General features: G+C 43.9%; 1 protein-coding gene across 1 annotated transcript in view; it reads left to right on the top strand.

Moving 5' to 3' along the window:
- Positions 1 to 2,791, top strand: part of LOC147683549 (serotransferrin-A-like) — a 121,195-nt gene extending 118,404 nt beyond the window's left edge. The window contains exon 17 of the mRNA XM_086943941.1: positions 2,574 to 2,791. Within this exon, the coding sequence (XP_086800067.1) occupies positions 2,574 to 2,611 (38 nt within the window). The 3' untranslated portion in view covers positions 2,612 to 2,791. The remainder of the gene's footprint in view (positions 1 to 2,573) is intronic.
- The last annotated feature ends 13,737 nt before the right edge of the window (positions 2,792 to 16,528 follow it).

The following is a 16,528-nucleotide window of genomic DNA, read 5'->3' as shown; positions in this document are numbered from 1 at the left end:
GGTGTATAATGACAGAAAGGTCTTGTGTCCCGGGTGGTCTCAATAATTGCATACCAGATGGTTGAGGGCACGAGGCACTCAGGAGGTGCACAAGCAGCCAGTCAGTCAATTCAATTCAATTCAATTCAAGGATTCTTTATTCGATGATTAAAAATCACCATAAAAGCACATACATATATACATGATTAAAAAATGTCATTAAATCATTATCAGAATCCTAATTATAATAGTTACTTATAGATGTAACAAAAAAGGAGAAGGGGAAGTGACACTTAAAAAAAAAATAATAATAATAACAGTTTTGGGAATCATTCCTCTCCTCTGGTTACCCTTAGTCTAACCGCCACTTTAATAAAATTCATTATACAACACAATGTTAAAGGATCAGATGCTTTCTGTAAATAGGTTAAGGCCTCTCTAGCATGTTTCAAATTGGCTTGTTTTAAAATTTTCACTAAAAATCTAGGCCTGGGCATTGAATAAAAAGGACACAAGAGTACAAAGTGAAGGGAATCTTGCTGAGACCTATTGTCGCAGCCGCAGGTTCCCTTCTGCTCAGTTGTAGTTAAAAACCCTGCTGGTGATGCCAATAAATACGGAAGTAGATTTAATCTAAAACGGCACATCAGAAATCTGTCCTGAGCATTATGCATGAGGTACAAGTATGGCTCCATTCCCTCGGTGCTCTTAACCAGGTTATGAGCCCTCACAGTCTTTTTGGACCCTTCAACCTCAGCTCTCTGTAGTGCTTTTTGGGCAAAAAAAGCTTTTTTTTACTAACACTTTGTGCTGAGATACAATTGCTACCGGGTCAGTAAAGAGGTTCCTGTAGCCAAGAGCCTCTATGGTACTCTTTACATAGTTGAGCCATGGGATTCTTATACATTTGTCTCTTTCTAAGCAATCATTTAGGATTTCCCTGCTCAGAGACGCCTCGGGGTTGACCCAAATTTTTAACCAGGCCACTATTGGTCTAAGTTTTACCAGATCTTCTAGGTAAGGCCTCCCTAGTTCCCTGTGTGCTATTCACAGTGTTGGCGAAGCCCCATACCTCTGCCCCATAGATCACTTTGGAGCAGCATATGGAGCTATACAGGTTCATCACCTGTTCGGGACTCCATCTACCTACCCTCCTACCAAAACTTGCAATAGCGCTATTAGTAGCAATCATTTTGCAACAGCGCTCCTCAACCAGGGAGTTAAATTGTAAAGACCCATCAAAGGTTAGACCTAGATAGGAAAATGTTTTGACCTCTTCTATTTTATGGTTTCCTATCATATACGCAAATTTGGTGCATGGTTTGTTACCAGCCAACAACACATATGATTTGCCCAAGTTGACAAAAAGATCTAAAGAGCCCATTAACTTGACAAATCCATCTATCAAAATCTGTAAGCTCCTAGGCGTGCGTGCGAGCAGGACCGCGTCATCTGCGTAGAGCAGAACGGGGATGTGACGCAACCCCACCCTTGGACAATCTGTCTTTAAGTTTAACAAGAACTGCTCCAGGTTATTTATATAGAGTGAAAATAAAAATGGGGCAAGGATACACCCTTGCCGTACCCCACTCTTACAAGGAAATGAATCGGTCAGCCCAGCCTCCCTATTAAATCGGACTTTTGCAGAGGTGTCACTGTGGAGTTCCCTTAAAATATTAATTAGGCCAACCTCGATCCCCATAAGAGACATCATGACCCAGAGTTTTTCCCTATTCACATGATCGAATGCCGCTGCCAAGTCCATGAACCCCATATAGATGGCTTCGTTGCTGGCCATGGTGTATTTGGCAGTCAGCATATATAGGTTCAGACATTGGTCACTGGTGGACCTCCCCGTCCTGAATCCATACTGAGTGTCCGAAAAGATGTTATTTTCCTCGGTCCACTCGGACAGTCGGTTGAGGATCGCCCTACCCAGGAGTTTGGCAGACACATCAATCAGGGAAATCGGGCGATAACACTGGGGATCGTCCCTATTGCCCTTCTTAAAAATAGGGACGATTATGGCCTTTGACCAGGACGGAGGCAAACCACAGGTAATGGCTGTATTTATGACCCTAGTCATTATGGGGGCCCACAGTTCTACACAGCTCAGAAACAAATCAGGGGGAATCCCGTCCGGGCCAGGGGCTTTGTTTTTTGTCAAGCCCTCTATTCCAGCAGTGATCTCCTTAATGGAAAACACTACTGGTGTACCCTGGTGTGAGCTCCCTGCATACTCTTCAGTTGTTCCTGGCTCGTGATTGTACAGCCCCTTATAGTGAGAGACCCACTGTTCTGGTAGGATGTTTGATCCTATCTCCGGGGCATTATTTTCCTGGAAAGTTGGTTGATTGATAATTCTCCAGAACCCGGACATGTCCCTGTTTTCCCCCGCTTCTCTTAAGTTTGCCCACGCTTCTCCCTGTAGAGCTAATTTCCTCCTCTTAGTCTCCCTCTTATATTTGTTCCTACACATAGCAATTTGTAGGATATCCCTTGGTTTGTTTTTGAGGCAATGAACGTGATGTCGCAAATAATTTGGAAGCATTGTGCATGGCAACAGCTAACAGCATTGTGTCTCTCTCCTGCAGATCTCATCTCCGCCTGTACCTTTCACAGCTGCAGCTAAACCTAAATGTCGGAGCTCCACACTACCCAAGATCACCATCCGCTCACTCACTTGGCCTTCAGTGCTCTTTCTCCTCTTTCATTTGACAGACGTGACCTTGGAGGTCTATCTGGGGCCGCCTGTATCACCGTTTCTATCTCTATGTTGTCTTAACGTGCACTAATAAACGATCACAATCAATCACTGGAGTGTTATGCTTTCTTTCACCCTGTGCTGCTAGCGGGGAATTTAATTGTTTGTATACCATGGAACTCCATTCAAGACTTTGCACAATATTTCTAGACAAAAAGTGAAATCACTGTGGCATTGCTGGGCCAGATGTGACACGGTATGATTAGAATGAACCTGAACTGGTGTGACAAGAGTGATTTGGAGGCTGTCAAGTCTCTCTTGTTACAAAGGGGCTGATTACAAGTCCACCCACCTTCGATGCGGGGACTGGAACCGCCCACCTGTAAGCCGGTGGGCCCGCACCCCCGATCACGATGTGACCGCCACCATGGCGTCCAGACCCACATTGCAAGGGGTGTTGCTGGCTGCAGCCCCCGCCGCACTGGTAAACAACCATGTTGTGCGTTTCCCTGCACTACGTGGCAGGCATCACGAGGTGTCTTCCACTTGGTGCAGGGAAAGGTAGAGGGGGACCATGGGTACGCCCCCAGTGCACAACCACCTCCCCCCAACACAAGGGGGGCCTCCAACGGGCACCTAAATACAATCTCTGCCAGCCTTTCCATGGCGGTTTCACCGCCATGGAAATGCTGGCTTTCGGCAGCATCCTAATTTGGCGGACGGTGCCTGCACACCGCCCGCCATCATAATATGTCCGGCGGAAAAGTGATTAGCGATGTCGGTGAAACCACCGCTGGGTGCCTGCTGGTGGCGGTATCCCCGCCATCGTAATTGGCCCCATAGTTTTCAGGTCAGTCTCATTGCACAGTATTCTGGTGATTTCTACAAAGCCAGCATGCCACTCTTTTTACAAAGCTGTCAAGTGGTTCTTATTACTTAGCAGCTCGGGAAATTTATTTACATGGCTTCAGACCACTCCTTTACTGCATCTTTCTGCTCACTTGAGTTCTACAGATGTCAGGGCACTCACATTATAGCACTATCCGGCAGCAATAGCCAAACCACGTTCTTTTAGACTTTGATTTAGGTAGGGTGATGAGAAAGCAAATTCTTGACAGCAACTGTAAAAATTAAAGACAACGGGCTACGTTCAAGACAACATTTTAGGACAGAAGGTCAATCCTCCTGACTTATCTGAGGACGTCACACAATTATAAAATGGACGTCCGAAACAAGTACAAGTCAAATTAGGTTTATGTTCTTAGGTTTCTATAATACATAGCAGTAATGATGAAATATCCACTTGTAGTTGGACTTTTTGAAGGGTTACAAAAAACTAGAAGACATATACACTCTAAGCAAAATTTATCAGCGGACATCCTGGACAGCTCAAACTTCTACCTCTGCATAATGAATGATATTGTCAGGAACAGCACTTTGTTGCTGAATGTGGACTTGGAGTTAGCAGTAGCACTACTATTTCTAGTTTTTGTTTTGAAAATTTGCTTTTTATCAGAGCTGGCAAACTTAAGAAGTTCTTTGTTCCCAAGACCAAATGAACAGGTATTTAATATTATCCTGGATCTCAATTTCTGCTTTCAAAAGTTCAATATTCCACATAGTTCATGTGTCAGTCCAGGTGAATTTCATTCGGAAGCCATCTCTCATATTGCTGTCTGCCTGGAAAGCATAAATTACATCAGTTTTTTAACTTTCGGAATTTCACTAGGCGCCGTTGAAAAAATCAGGGGGATATGTACAATAGAATTGGCGGAGTGAGGCATTAGCCATCATGGCTTAACGCCTCCCTCCACCATTTCTGAAACACAAGGCTGCACCATATTTGCAACAAGATTGTTTATGTATAGGAAGGTGTCCCTTCCTGCACATAAACAATCCTGAAATGCTATATTGTCACTTTCATGTGTTCTGCCTAATGCAGTACACATGAAAGTCCCAACATGGCATTTATTTTGTGATTATGTACAGGAAGGGGAACCTTCCTGTACATAAACAATTCATGGCATTTTGCTTTTTCCATGTGTGCTGCACAAGGCAGCACACATGGACAAAGCAAAAACTAGGAGAAATAATGCATTTCTCCTCGTTTTTCCAACTTAAGACCGGGTTTCCTTGGTCTTAATTTTGGCGCTGCCTCCTATGTACGCTGCCCTTGTACAGAGGGGGCAGCATCATAATCAATGGGTGTTGCGGTGTACGCCCACCACAACACCCATTGCCCACCCCTTTCAGGCTAAGCATAGCGTGATGGAGTACCTTATTTACAAGGCAGCGTTAAGCCACGTTAAGTGGCCTTAACACTGCCTTGTAAATAAGGCTAAGCCCCTATCACCACCACAACGTTGATAAAAGTGATGTTGTGGTGGCAATAGGGGCTTGTACATATGCCCCTCAGTTTGGCATTTCTGCATACAGGATAGGTCGCTGCCTGAGATAACTTGCAAAGTTGGAGCAATTAATGTGAATTTATTGACTAGGTGATGGAGTTGCAGATAACTGGTGAGATTAAGGCCATCAGCATCTTTGAAGAGTTGTTGAAAGGTTAACACTGCCCTCAAACAGCATTGATCTAGCACCACCAAGTAATGGCTATCTGAAAAAAATCTAGGTAAATTATGCAACGTTCCTAAAACTTTCAGAAATCGCTCTAAATGCTTGTGCTGATTTCGGAGGCAATTATGATCTAGAAAACCAAATAATGTTTTCCACTGGACTCTTGGGAATAACTGGAACAGAAGGGCACTCTGCTTATTCTTCTGGAGTTGTAGTATGGTAGGATTATAAACTAATAGAATTCCCTGGGCAGAGAAAAGGTACCCATCCCCTTCCCCATCTTGCCTGAAAGGGCTGCGTTGTGGAGAATGAGGAGGACAGATCTTAGACCAGGCTGGAACATGGCAGGAACATCAGGGCATTACCCTAGTGGTTCAACACCTGGCAGGTTCTCCGAACCCCAGGGTGGACGAACCCAGCCGCCGGTGCTTGATGGATCACGAATGGCGTCTGAACTCGTAGGTGGTGCAAGGGCTCTTTCTGCAGTGGGGAGAGCCTTGGTTAGATCTATTTGCCACCGGAGAACTCGCAATGTCATCAATTCTGCCCGTTGGAATTTCCAAGGCGGCACACGCTCAGCGACACTTTTCCTCACGAGTGGAGCTGCGGTCTGTTGTACGCCTTTCCGCTTATACCACTTCTGCCCAGAGTGCTGAAGAAGATCAGGTGCGACTGGGCCCAAGTCATTCTTGTGGCTCCTGATTGGGCATGAAAATACTGTTATCTAGAGCTACTCAACTTGGCGATCGATCCCCCGATCCGACTGCCTCTTCGGGAGGATCTTCTGTCGCAGCAGCAGGGGACGGTCCTCCACCCAAACCTGTCCAGCCTCCACCTCCATGCGTGAAGATTGAGCGATGACAGTTGACGGCTTTCGATCTTCCCCCTGAGTCTGTGATGTCATTCTGGCAGCCAGGCGTCCCGCCACTAAAACGGTATACGCCTGCAGGTAGAACAAGTTTGTGGCATGGTGCACAGCTAAAGCTGTGGATCCACTTTCTGCCCCTCTTTCCGAGGTCCTTCTGTTCCTCCTTTCCTTGGCCCAGCAGGGCTCTGCTCTGGACATAGTCAAAGGTTATCTTTCTGCCATCTGCCATTGTTAATCGTTTTCTGAAAGGCATTACGCACACGTTTCCTCCCATGCCTTTCAAAATACCTCAATGGGACTTGAATCTTGTCTTGATATATCTGATGTGCGCTCCCTTTGAGACCCATCATAACTGTCCTTTACGTCTTCTCACTCTCAAGTCGGCTTTCCTGGTAGCTATCCCCTCTGTCAGAAGAGTGAGTGAGCTCCAGGCTCTTTCTTTTAAACCTCCTTTCCTTTCTGTACTTCCGGACAAGGTGGTTTTAAGGACCCGTCCTTCTTTCTTGCCAAAGGTTGTTACGCCCTTTCACATCGGGCAGATCATCACTTTGCCCACCTTCTTTCCGCATCCTTCAAAAGAGGAAGAGAGGCTTCATCGGCTGGACCTAAAACGCGCGCTCTTGTGCTATCTGAAACGCACACAACAGTTCCGGGGTGATGACCAGCTCTTTGTTGGCTACGTGGGCGCCAAACAAGTCGGGCTGTGCACAAACAGATCATCTCTCGGTGGGTAATTCCCTGCATTAGGGCATGTTACTGGTTGGCTAAGAAGGAGCCTCCTGTGGGGCTGCATGCTCATTCCACCAGGGCAACAGCAGCCACTGCTGCATTGGGACAGGGCGTTCCCTTGCAGGACATTTGTCAGGCAGCTACGTGGGCCTCGCTGCACACGTTTACCAAGCATTACTGCCTTGACAGTCAAGTCCGGAGAGATGGCTTCTTTAACCGTTGTGTTCTCCGTGACTTTCTAGTATAATCTTATTCACAGACCTACCACCGGGGTTGGTATTGCTGGGGTATCTATTCTAAGGCAAGGAATCTATCACTAACGTGTCTCTTTCAGATGCGATGCACAAGTTACTACTTGTGTAACGATATATCTGTAAGAGACATTAGCTAGTTATAGATTCCTTACTGCCCCACCCATCCTCCCCATTCTGTGACCTGATTACTAGAGTTAAGGACATCCCTTTCAGGGCCCAAGTTTTCAATGCCCCAATGGTCAGTATCTTGCATGGTTCTGCGTTCCTGGCGCAGAAAGTTGTGTACAGAACTGATTCCAGCGCGCATGGGTGGTGCCTAAGTAGTCTCTGTGACATCATCTCGGTGCATACGACGGACGTGGAGCCACAGTACGCCACCTACTGACATGCAAGGGTACTGCTAAGCAAAACTTTCCGGATCCAGTCTGACGCCTGGGGATGTTCTAAGGTAATAAATCTATTACTAACTGATGTCTCTTACAGATATATCGTTACACAAGTAGTAACTTCTGCTTATAGCCGAAGTCCAACATTTGGACGGTGCCTTGGTTGAGTTTTCTATCAGTACATTAACTTGATTACAAGTAATTTACTGATTAGTAACGTTTCAACTCACAAAGTGTATACAATAACAGTGGTAGCGAAATAAAAAAATGTAATTGTATTTTGACATTGTGGAATGTCATATGATTGTGCCTGGTGTTTATTTTGAAAATACTAATTAAAGTGTTAAAAAAATTATAACGGAAGCAACATTATGGACCATTAAACCATGTACAAGGATTTTTTTTCTGCTCTCAAATGTGATGGCCACAGAAAAGAAGACACTGGAGAAATGTAATTGCCACATTGGAAATGGCTCAATACAATTGCCGCCTCTAGCTCAAATTGAAGCCTCCTAGTACTCTTGAGCCCAAAACGAGTCAAGTTTTGATGTTGAAATGCCACCCATGAACTATCCTCACACACCAAGAATTAAAGAGAAATCATTAACTGTCGATAGAAAACAGGAGAGAGAAGAGACTCCTTACTGGTGGCTGAACTGTACAATATGAAACCAGAAAATCTGGGATCAACCCAGAGTTCCCTGCTAGACCTAATTGTTTGATCCTAGGTAAATGTCTCTCTTGTGCTGGATTATTAGAGTATATATTGCCACATGTATAAGAGACGTGGACATCACAACAGACTTGCCTCTTAGTTCACTAATAGCATTGTTGTTGAGTTGGGAGGACAGCTTCTAAGTTCATAGTTGAAAACGATCACTTAGTAAATTGCCTCCTTTTCTTTAAACATGAGAATTGGTGTAAACTTTGTTTTCTGTCTGCAAAGTGAGAGGAGTTTTTAAAATTAACTATGTGACAATCTTCCTGGGGCACATTGAATGTGAAAGGAAATGAAGTAGGATGTCATTTATTTGTAACACACAACCACACTTAAATACCTGTAACTGAACTGTATACATATTTCAGAATATAGCAGTTAGGAAGGCATAAATAAAGCATACATTTTTGGAATTGTGATGGAAATAAAGATCTTAATAGGAAGAAACGTTTACTTAGTGAGGTACAAATTAAAAAAATTCCCAGAAACAGCAGATTTCCACACATTAACTTTTGGGTGCTGCATAGGCTTATCAGCAAAACTGTATGTGTTAGACCCGAGATTCTTCGGTTGGCTGAGGTAGGTATCTTAGGCCAAGTAGGGACCCACGTTCCAGCATCAGGGAAAGAAATTTCACCCCATTAAATAGCCCCACTCACCCCCTCAGTAGCTTGGCACGAGCAGCCAGGTGTCAAGATTCTCTCCCTGTGCTCTCCTACCCACCACCAGGGAGTAACATAGTGTGACTTTCCAGTCTTCTAATAAGCTTCCAGACCCTCCCCTGCATGCATATCCTGACTTCCAGCCACTTGGACACTTATTGGGAACTCACTTCCATTCCCAATCCATGCCGGTTTTGTGAAATCCAGCCTGCTTAAACTTGAAGCCAGCCTACTCATGCCTGAAACTCCATTACCCAGAATTCCTTGCTCACTGCTTTGTCTCCACCCCTGCAGGCCAAGGATGGGTGGAAGAATTCAGCTTACATGTGGCTGGCTGTTGCTAGCCTGCTCACACCTGCTGCATGTGATTACTGTGAGCTCTTTTAAGCTTCAGTTTCCTTCAGGCCAGTGTGGGTCATTGTAGCTGTTTACCGGTGAGACCGATCCTTGTTTCCAGTGCTCCTGAGCTTTTGCTATTCTTGTTTCCTGAGCTTTAATTATACCTTGTTCCTGACCTGCTGCTGTTTTTCCTGTTCTTGAATTAGCACTGCCTGCAGTGTCACCCTGACCCCAGATCCTTAGTATTCCTTGTTCTTGAACTGCAGCATTTTCCATCTCCTGGATTAGCACTGCTTGCAGTGCTACCTTGTTTCCTGAATTCCTGAGCTATAGATATTCCTTGTACCTGAATTAGCACTGCCTGCAGTGCTCCTGTTTCCTGAGTTCCTGAGCTATAGTTATGCTTTGTTCCTGTTCATGGGCTTCAGCTATTTCTTGTTCCTGATTTGCATTGCTTGCAGTGCTCTCTTGACTACTTGACTCCTGAGCTTTAGCTATGCCCTGTTTCTTGAACTAGCACTGCCTGTAGTGCTACCTTGTCTCCTGAGCTTAAGTAATGTCCCTGTTTCCTGAACTAGCACTGCCTGAAGTGCTACCTTGACTCCTGAAGCTTTGGTAATTTCCTGTTCCTGAACCAGCACTGTCTGCCGTGCTGCCTTGACTCCTGAGCCTTAGCTCACTTCTTGTTCCTGCCCCAATAGAGCCTTCTATGCTTCTTTGTTTTCTTGATTCCTTAACCTGCACTATTCTAGTGTACCCTTGTAGCCTCTCCTTCTCTACACCCCTTTCCAGTCCCTGCCTTTCTTCCCATTTCCTTGGTTCCAGTTCTAGTTTGCTGTATTTCTATTCTGCTGCCTTGCTTCTGTTGCCTTGTATGTTTGTTACCTACTTTCTGCCAAGTGTGCCCTGTGATTTCCTTTCTTTCCTGTTAAGCACTCCTCCTTGCTAGCTCCTTGTCTATTACGCTTGTGTGTAGTTCTACCCCCTTTGCTGTTACTGCCTTGCGTGTTCCTGTTTGATTGCCAGGATCCATGGGCACAGCTGACTACCTAGGTGGTGTTACTTGTTCACTGTGAGTATTGTCTTCAAGTTACATTCATAACATCACCATAGGTATAAGCTCCACAGACCCTACCTTTGCTTCCATGTCCTACATGTGGGTACTTGCAGTCAGTATCTGTAACAGAAATTGTGGGTAAGAAACTTACAGAGCTTCAGACTTCCCGTGTGGAGCTCCTGAGTACTTTACCCCACACCCCCCTTTATTGTTAATGTTGTTTCATATATATGTCTTGCACATTCGTCCTGGGTGTAGTTTTTCTGAATGTTAAATTGCTTAATGAGTGCCCTTCCTTTCTAAGTCTTACCCATCTTGTTTACTTGTACAGGCTTCCCCTTTGGATCCCTCTTTCTCCTCTGACTCCCTGTATGATCCTGGGCAGTGCTGTACTCCTCGTCCTGTGTAAGTTTTCTACCCAGTGCCCAGTTCTTGCCCAAGTCCCTGACTGTGTTCCTCACATAGTCCTGGACAGTCCCTGACACCAGGCTTATCTTTAAGGCAAAGGTGTAAAGTATTTGCAACCATGCTCACAGTAATCTAATGATAACACCACAAATAGACTCCACACAAGTTTTATAAAACGAGTATAAACTTTATCTAAAAAGATATACAATAAGACCACTTGATGTAAAACCAACATATGAGGTTGTGTAATATTTCTCTTGGCCGGTTGTTAGGCCAGCCAGCCCTTGTAAGTTGGGGCAATGTCAATGAGCATTTCTACACATTCTCCTGTACTCCTAATATCATGTCATACAGTTCGTAATGCTAGAATCAGGCACTTTTGCAATGTAAAAATACTGTAATGCGTAATGTAGCAATCAGACACTCTGCAAAGAAAAGAATGCAAAGCGTAGCACAACAATCAGGCACTTTGCAAGATAAAATAATGCAAAGCATAATACAAACACTAGCTATGTGTCATGATTTACTCACCCGGGACCAGATGCGAGAAGAGGAGGATGACCAACTACCTCCTTACGTCTCTCCTGTGTTTTTCTTGCAGTCACCATGGGATGCGCTTAGCCAGGATTGTAGCGGTCCCTTTAATCCAATACCTTACCACTTCCTGGAAGAGCAGACATCCCGCATGACGGGGTCACATGCACCTATAGACTAACCGGAGGACGAGGAGGCGGCCATTTTAACCAATACGGAAACTCAGGAAGTAGTCATGTATTGGGACCACGGATGTTACGAGTCCAGAAGGAGCCGGAGTGGAATCGACGAATAGAGGGAAGACGCTGGTCAAGCCCCACTGCACTGCGAAGAGCAGGGAACACCGAAGCCTCAACGCAGCCATCAAGGGAGGAACCGTGAACCACGAGAACACCAGCCACGCCAGGGGGGAGCGTGGCTACCAGATGTACGTGCATGAGTGCGTGGGTGGTTCCGTAAGGGGTCTCCCATAGTTGCCCATAGTCCAGGGGAGGGAGGAGAACCCTGATGCCTTAAACTCCAAGGACGAACGTTTTGTTTTCCTATTTATTTTATTTCACATTTCACAAACGTTTCATACGGCATTGGTGATGGTTTGGGTGTTCTTCCCTCACTCCTTCCCCTGATCAAACGAATGCGCATGAGAAACCCAGATGATGGCTGTTTCTCTCTTCTTTGTTTTTTTTCTCATCTGGTAACTTGATCTCAAACCTGCCAGAAGCGGAGGACAAACCATTGGGAGTCTATTCAGAACCTGATGATAAGGAACCATAAAAAGACTAGCTGGACTGTCCCAGACTTTCTTTTTTTTCTTTATCCTTCTGATTTGGCTTAAAAGAAGGTTGAATAAAAGTCTTCCTGGCCCGATTATTGTGTCTGTCTCTGGCTGCATACCCACATATGGTGTCGGAAGTGGGATTTCTGTCCATTGCAAGACAAAATGGAAAACCTCCTTCATCAACTTATTGCCGGTCTGACAAAGCTAGAATGGGCTCTCGAGAGACACATGTCATCGGCACAAGCGGATAGAGAACTTTTTAGTACAACCATGAATCAGCAAATGGAGGGTCTATATAAACTATGCGACAGACAGGAAGAGTCCACCAAAGAGATAACCCAACGTCAAGGGTCTCCCTTTCCAAACATTGTCCTGCAAAAGTATGTCGCCAGGGATGACCCGGACTCTTTCCTTCTGAACTTTGAACGAGCTGCCCGAGCATCAGGTTGGCCTGAAAGCAAGTGGCCTTTCTTTTTGGCTCCCCTGTTAACGGGAGAAGCCCAGGCTACTTATCAGGCGCCCAATCCCACAGGTACTGCCAGTTATACTGAAATAAAGGAAGTCATACTGGACCACCTGGGGCTTGATGCCGAAGCTTACCGGGTGCGTTTTAGAAAGGAGAAGGGTAACCCCGGGGATACACAAAAAACTCTCTTTCTTAAATTGAATACAGCCGCTGACAAATGGCTTAAACCTCAACAACATACCAAAGAGGAAATATTGTCATTTATTTACCTCGAGAAGTTTCTAGAAGCCCTGCCTTACCCCACCCAGAGATGGCTAAAACAGGACACCAGCATTTTTGTGGAACAGACCGTAGAGATGGCCACTATTTATTCTAGGGCCCAACCAAGGAGCTCCATATGAAAAGGCGAAAATAAACCACACCTGCGACTGGTAAACAAGACAAGAGGATTAGTAGACCCCCGGTAGAGATCGCTAAAGTACGTCCATCAAAACCTGCAGCACCTACTACAAAAGGACATCAGTGTTTTGAGTGCGGTGCATGGGGCATATAGCCCGCTTCTGACCCCAAAAACGGAACACTGACAAACCCAAGAACGTCAGCTACCGTCCATGACATTATACTGAGTTTCTCAAAATAATAAAGTTAATTCAATTTGATCAAGAAAAGATATCTTTCTTAGACATTGAACTGTACATCTGTGACAACAAAATCTACTCCAGGATGTATAGGAAAGAAACTAGTTGTAACGCAGTACTGCATGTGAAGAGCTGTCATCCGAGAAGTCAGATAGATTCGATACCCTACGGCGAGATGGTGAGAGCAAGAAGGAATTGCTCTGAGGATTCTGAATTTTACTGGAATGTAGATGATATGGTTAACAGATTTGAGGCTAGGGGTTATAGCCATGATGTGATCAGCAAAGCGAAAACTAGGGCATATGGCCTTAGAAGAAATCATACATTACTACCAAGGAGGAAGGATTTAAGTGATAAGGCTGAACAGAAGGTACGTCTTGTTACCAGTATAGTCTAGAGAGTCATAAACTCTATTCTATATTGAATAGGCATTGGCATCTGCTTAAAGCAGATAAATACTTGTTGCCTTTTATTAGTGAGAAGCCGAGCATTACTTTTAGAAAGAGCAAGACACTGTCCAACAACCTTAGTCCCAGTTATCCCATGAAGACAACAGGGAACTGGTTATCGAACCATACTAAGGGTTTTCATAAATGTGGACGTTGCAGTTCTTGCAGGTGGGCACAAAGAAAGGTTACGAACTTCAGTTACAATGGTTCAGAGACTTATGTTATTGACAATTTCATTAACTGTGATACCACGCTCGTGGTATATGTTATAGCATGCTCATGTGGCAAAATTTACGTGGGCAGTACTATTAGGAGTCTTCGTGATAGAATGGTGGAACACTTTAGAGCATGGAAGAATGGAGATACTAGATATCCCATTGTGGCGCACGCAGTTCAAAATTATGGTAAAATGGAAGATCATGTATTCAGCTTTCATGGGATTGACCATGTTACCCAGGATCCTCGTGGGGGGAATAGACAGTTGAAACTTAGAAAAGAGAAGTAATATGGTTGATGAAATTAAGAGCTGTTGAGGATGGTATGAACATTGACAATGAATTCCAATACTTTCTGGGACAAGAATAATCTGGCAAATTATGTATTGACTTGATTTGGTTACTTTATTATGGAAGACTTACCTTGTGTGTATGCTTATGTATAATTTTTTCTTTAAGAGTACTAATTTTATAATTATATACATTGTAATATATTCTTAAACCCTGAATAATACATTGAGAACATGGTACATTAAGGTTGTATACACTTATGTCAACTAGGACTTGATATTAGGAACATGTAACTGTTATTAAGAGATAGTTTTTTTTGCAGTTGCTACACATTTTGGCTAATGGGGCCTCTACCCTATAGGTTGTTGATATGTTGTTAAATCCACGGGATAGAATAGTGGAGTCTCTATGAACCGTATATGACACCTCTCTATTACCTTTGTTTTATTGTGATGACTCTTTTATTGTGATGACTTTCTTTTTTATAGACACTTTTTTTATTCTATTTCACATTTAACTTTTTGTTATTCTGTTTGCTCTGCACCTTTTTGCACCTACCATTTTCTTCCTTTTCACTCAATCGCCCCTCCCACCCTTAACTTTAAATGCAGAATTATACAACAATGAGTACTAATAATGTAACGTGGAATTAGAATATGTGAGATGTAGGTATATGGTTGACTCAACTTGTTTAGTCCGCTCCGATGCTAAGAAAGGGTAGCTATATGCTACATAGGACTAACTGGACAGGATACAGACAGCGAGTTCAGAATGCGGGCGGTACTTTATTTGCACACTGTAAGATGGCGCCCGTTTCATATGTATTTTGAGATTAGAAGATGGTAGATACATGCCGTTTCAAGTGAGCTAAAGATATACGCTACTTGACAACTGGAGTCTGTGGTTCGGACGGTTCAGCAAGCATGTTGAATTGTGTTTGGAGGATTTCGACAGTTTGATTTAACACAGTAGGGGCACAATTTGTATACTTCAGATTGGTGCCCGTATCCCTTTGTATCATTAGGTTTTGTGGATATTAGAAGAGAGTAGCGAGATGCCGCTTTATGAAGATAGTTTCACCCAATTAAATATAAATATAAGTTTATATTCACATGTGATTGGGGTACTACTGGTATACTACAAGATGGCGCCCGCTACCTATTGTGAAACGGCATTTTGGATACTAGAAGAGGGGAGTGACATGCCGTTTTAATTGAGCTAGAGGTTTATGTGACTTGATAATCGGAATCTGCGATTCAGACAGTTCAGCACGCAAATTGAATTATGCTCGGATCTTATTGCCAGCTTTACCTAAGATGGCGCCCGTTACTCTTAGCAACAAAAGACACAGTAAGATGGCGCCCAAGTATAAACACCGTTTTTGAGATAATGCAAAAGAACGCTTGCTTTCAGTCTACGAGTTTGTGAGAACATAACTATACCACGGGGACAACATCGTTGAGTCGTACTAGTGGTAATTCTGATGGGTGCCTGATTGTAAAGTGGTTTTGTAATAATTAACACTTTACAAGATGGCGCCCGTAGTGTTTTACAATATAAGGCAACCAAGATGGCGTCTGAGTAGAACGCCGGTTTGAGGGAGTGTAGATACACGCTCCTGTCAGGAGGTAAGTGTAGGGATATTGGCAACCAATATGTTGGTGATAAGTTATCAGATGTATAGCACATAGTTTGAATGTTCCTTTTTGGATTATTGCAGAATGTCGATATCGAGTGTGGGATTGACACACTGATAGACTGTGAGGACTTATTGTGATGTTGCTATGTTAAGAGGAGTACATGCACTGTGCTGAACGCCGGTTTGAGGAAGCGTAGATACTCGCTACCTGTCAGGAGGTAAGTGTAGGGATATTAGTTACCAATATGATGGTGTTTTATCAGATATATTGTGCAGAGTACGAGTTCTCCATTTTGAATTGTTGCAGATTACAATATCGAGTGTGGGATTGGCACACAGAGAGACTGTGAGGACTTATTGGGATGCTGCTGTATTAAGAGGAGTACAAGCACGTTATAAGGGTGAGCGTAGTAATTTGACATATTTTGGTATAGGTGTTTGAGCGTTTGGGTGGTGTAGTAATACTACCATTTGTTGCATTTCGAATTTTAGTATATTATTACAGCAGTTGAAGACTCGAAGCAGAGAATAATAGTAAACAGATTGGATTCTTGTGACATTGGAACACGTCTTTTCCGGTAAATTTGAAACTATTCTGACTTAGAGAGAATACATGCCCGATGTCTGTATATACAGGATGGATGCCAGATGTGGACAATAACTAATGTCTTTGTTGGTGCCATGTAGCACCGTTGGGCATTGATTGGCAGCAGAGGAGATTTCTGTTTTTAGGGGGTTTTGAACAATTGAATAATTTGTGATAAATAGCAGGTTTTTAACGTATGTTTCTGGCGCTGTTTGTGGATTGCGAACAACCAGGTTTATTATTATTATTATTTC

Source organism: Lissotriton vulgaris, chromosome 11 (assembly GCF_964263255.1).
Source record: "Lissotriton vulgaris chromosome 11, aLisVul1.2, whole genome shotgun sequence".
NCBI lineage: Eukaryota > Metazoa > Chordata > Amphibia > Caudata > Salamandridae > Lissotriton > Lissotriton vulgaris.
The sequence above is the reverse complement of the archived record's forward strand: the minus strand, read 5'-3'. Positions and strand labels throughout refer to the sequence as shown.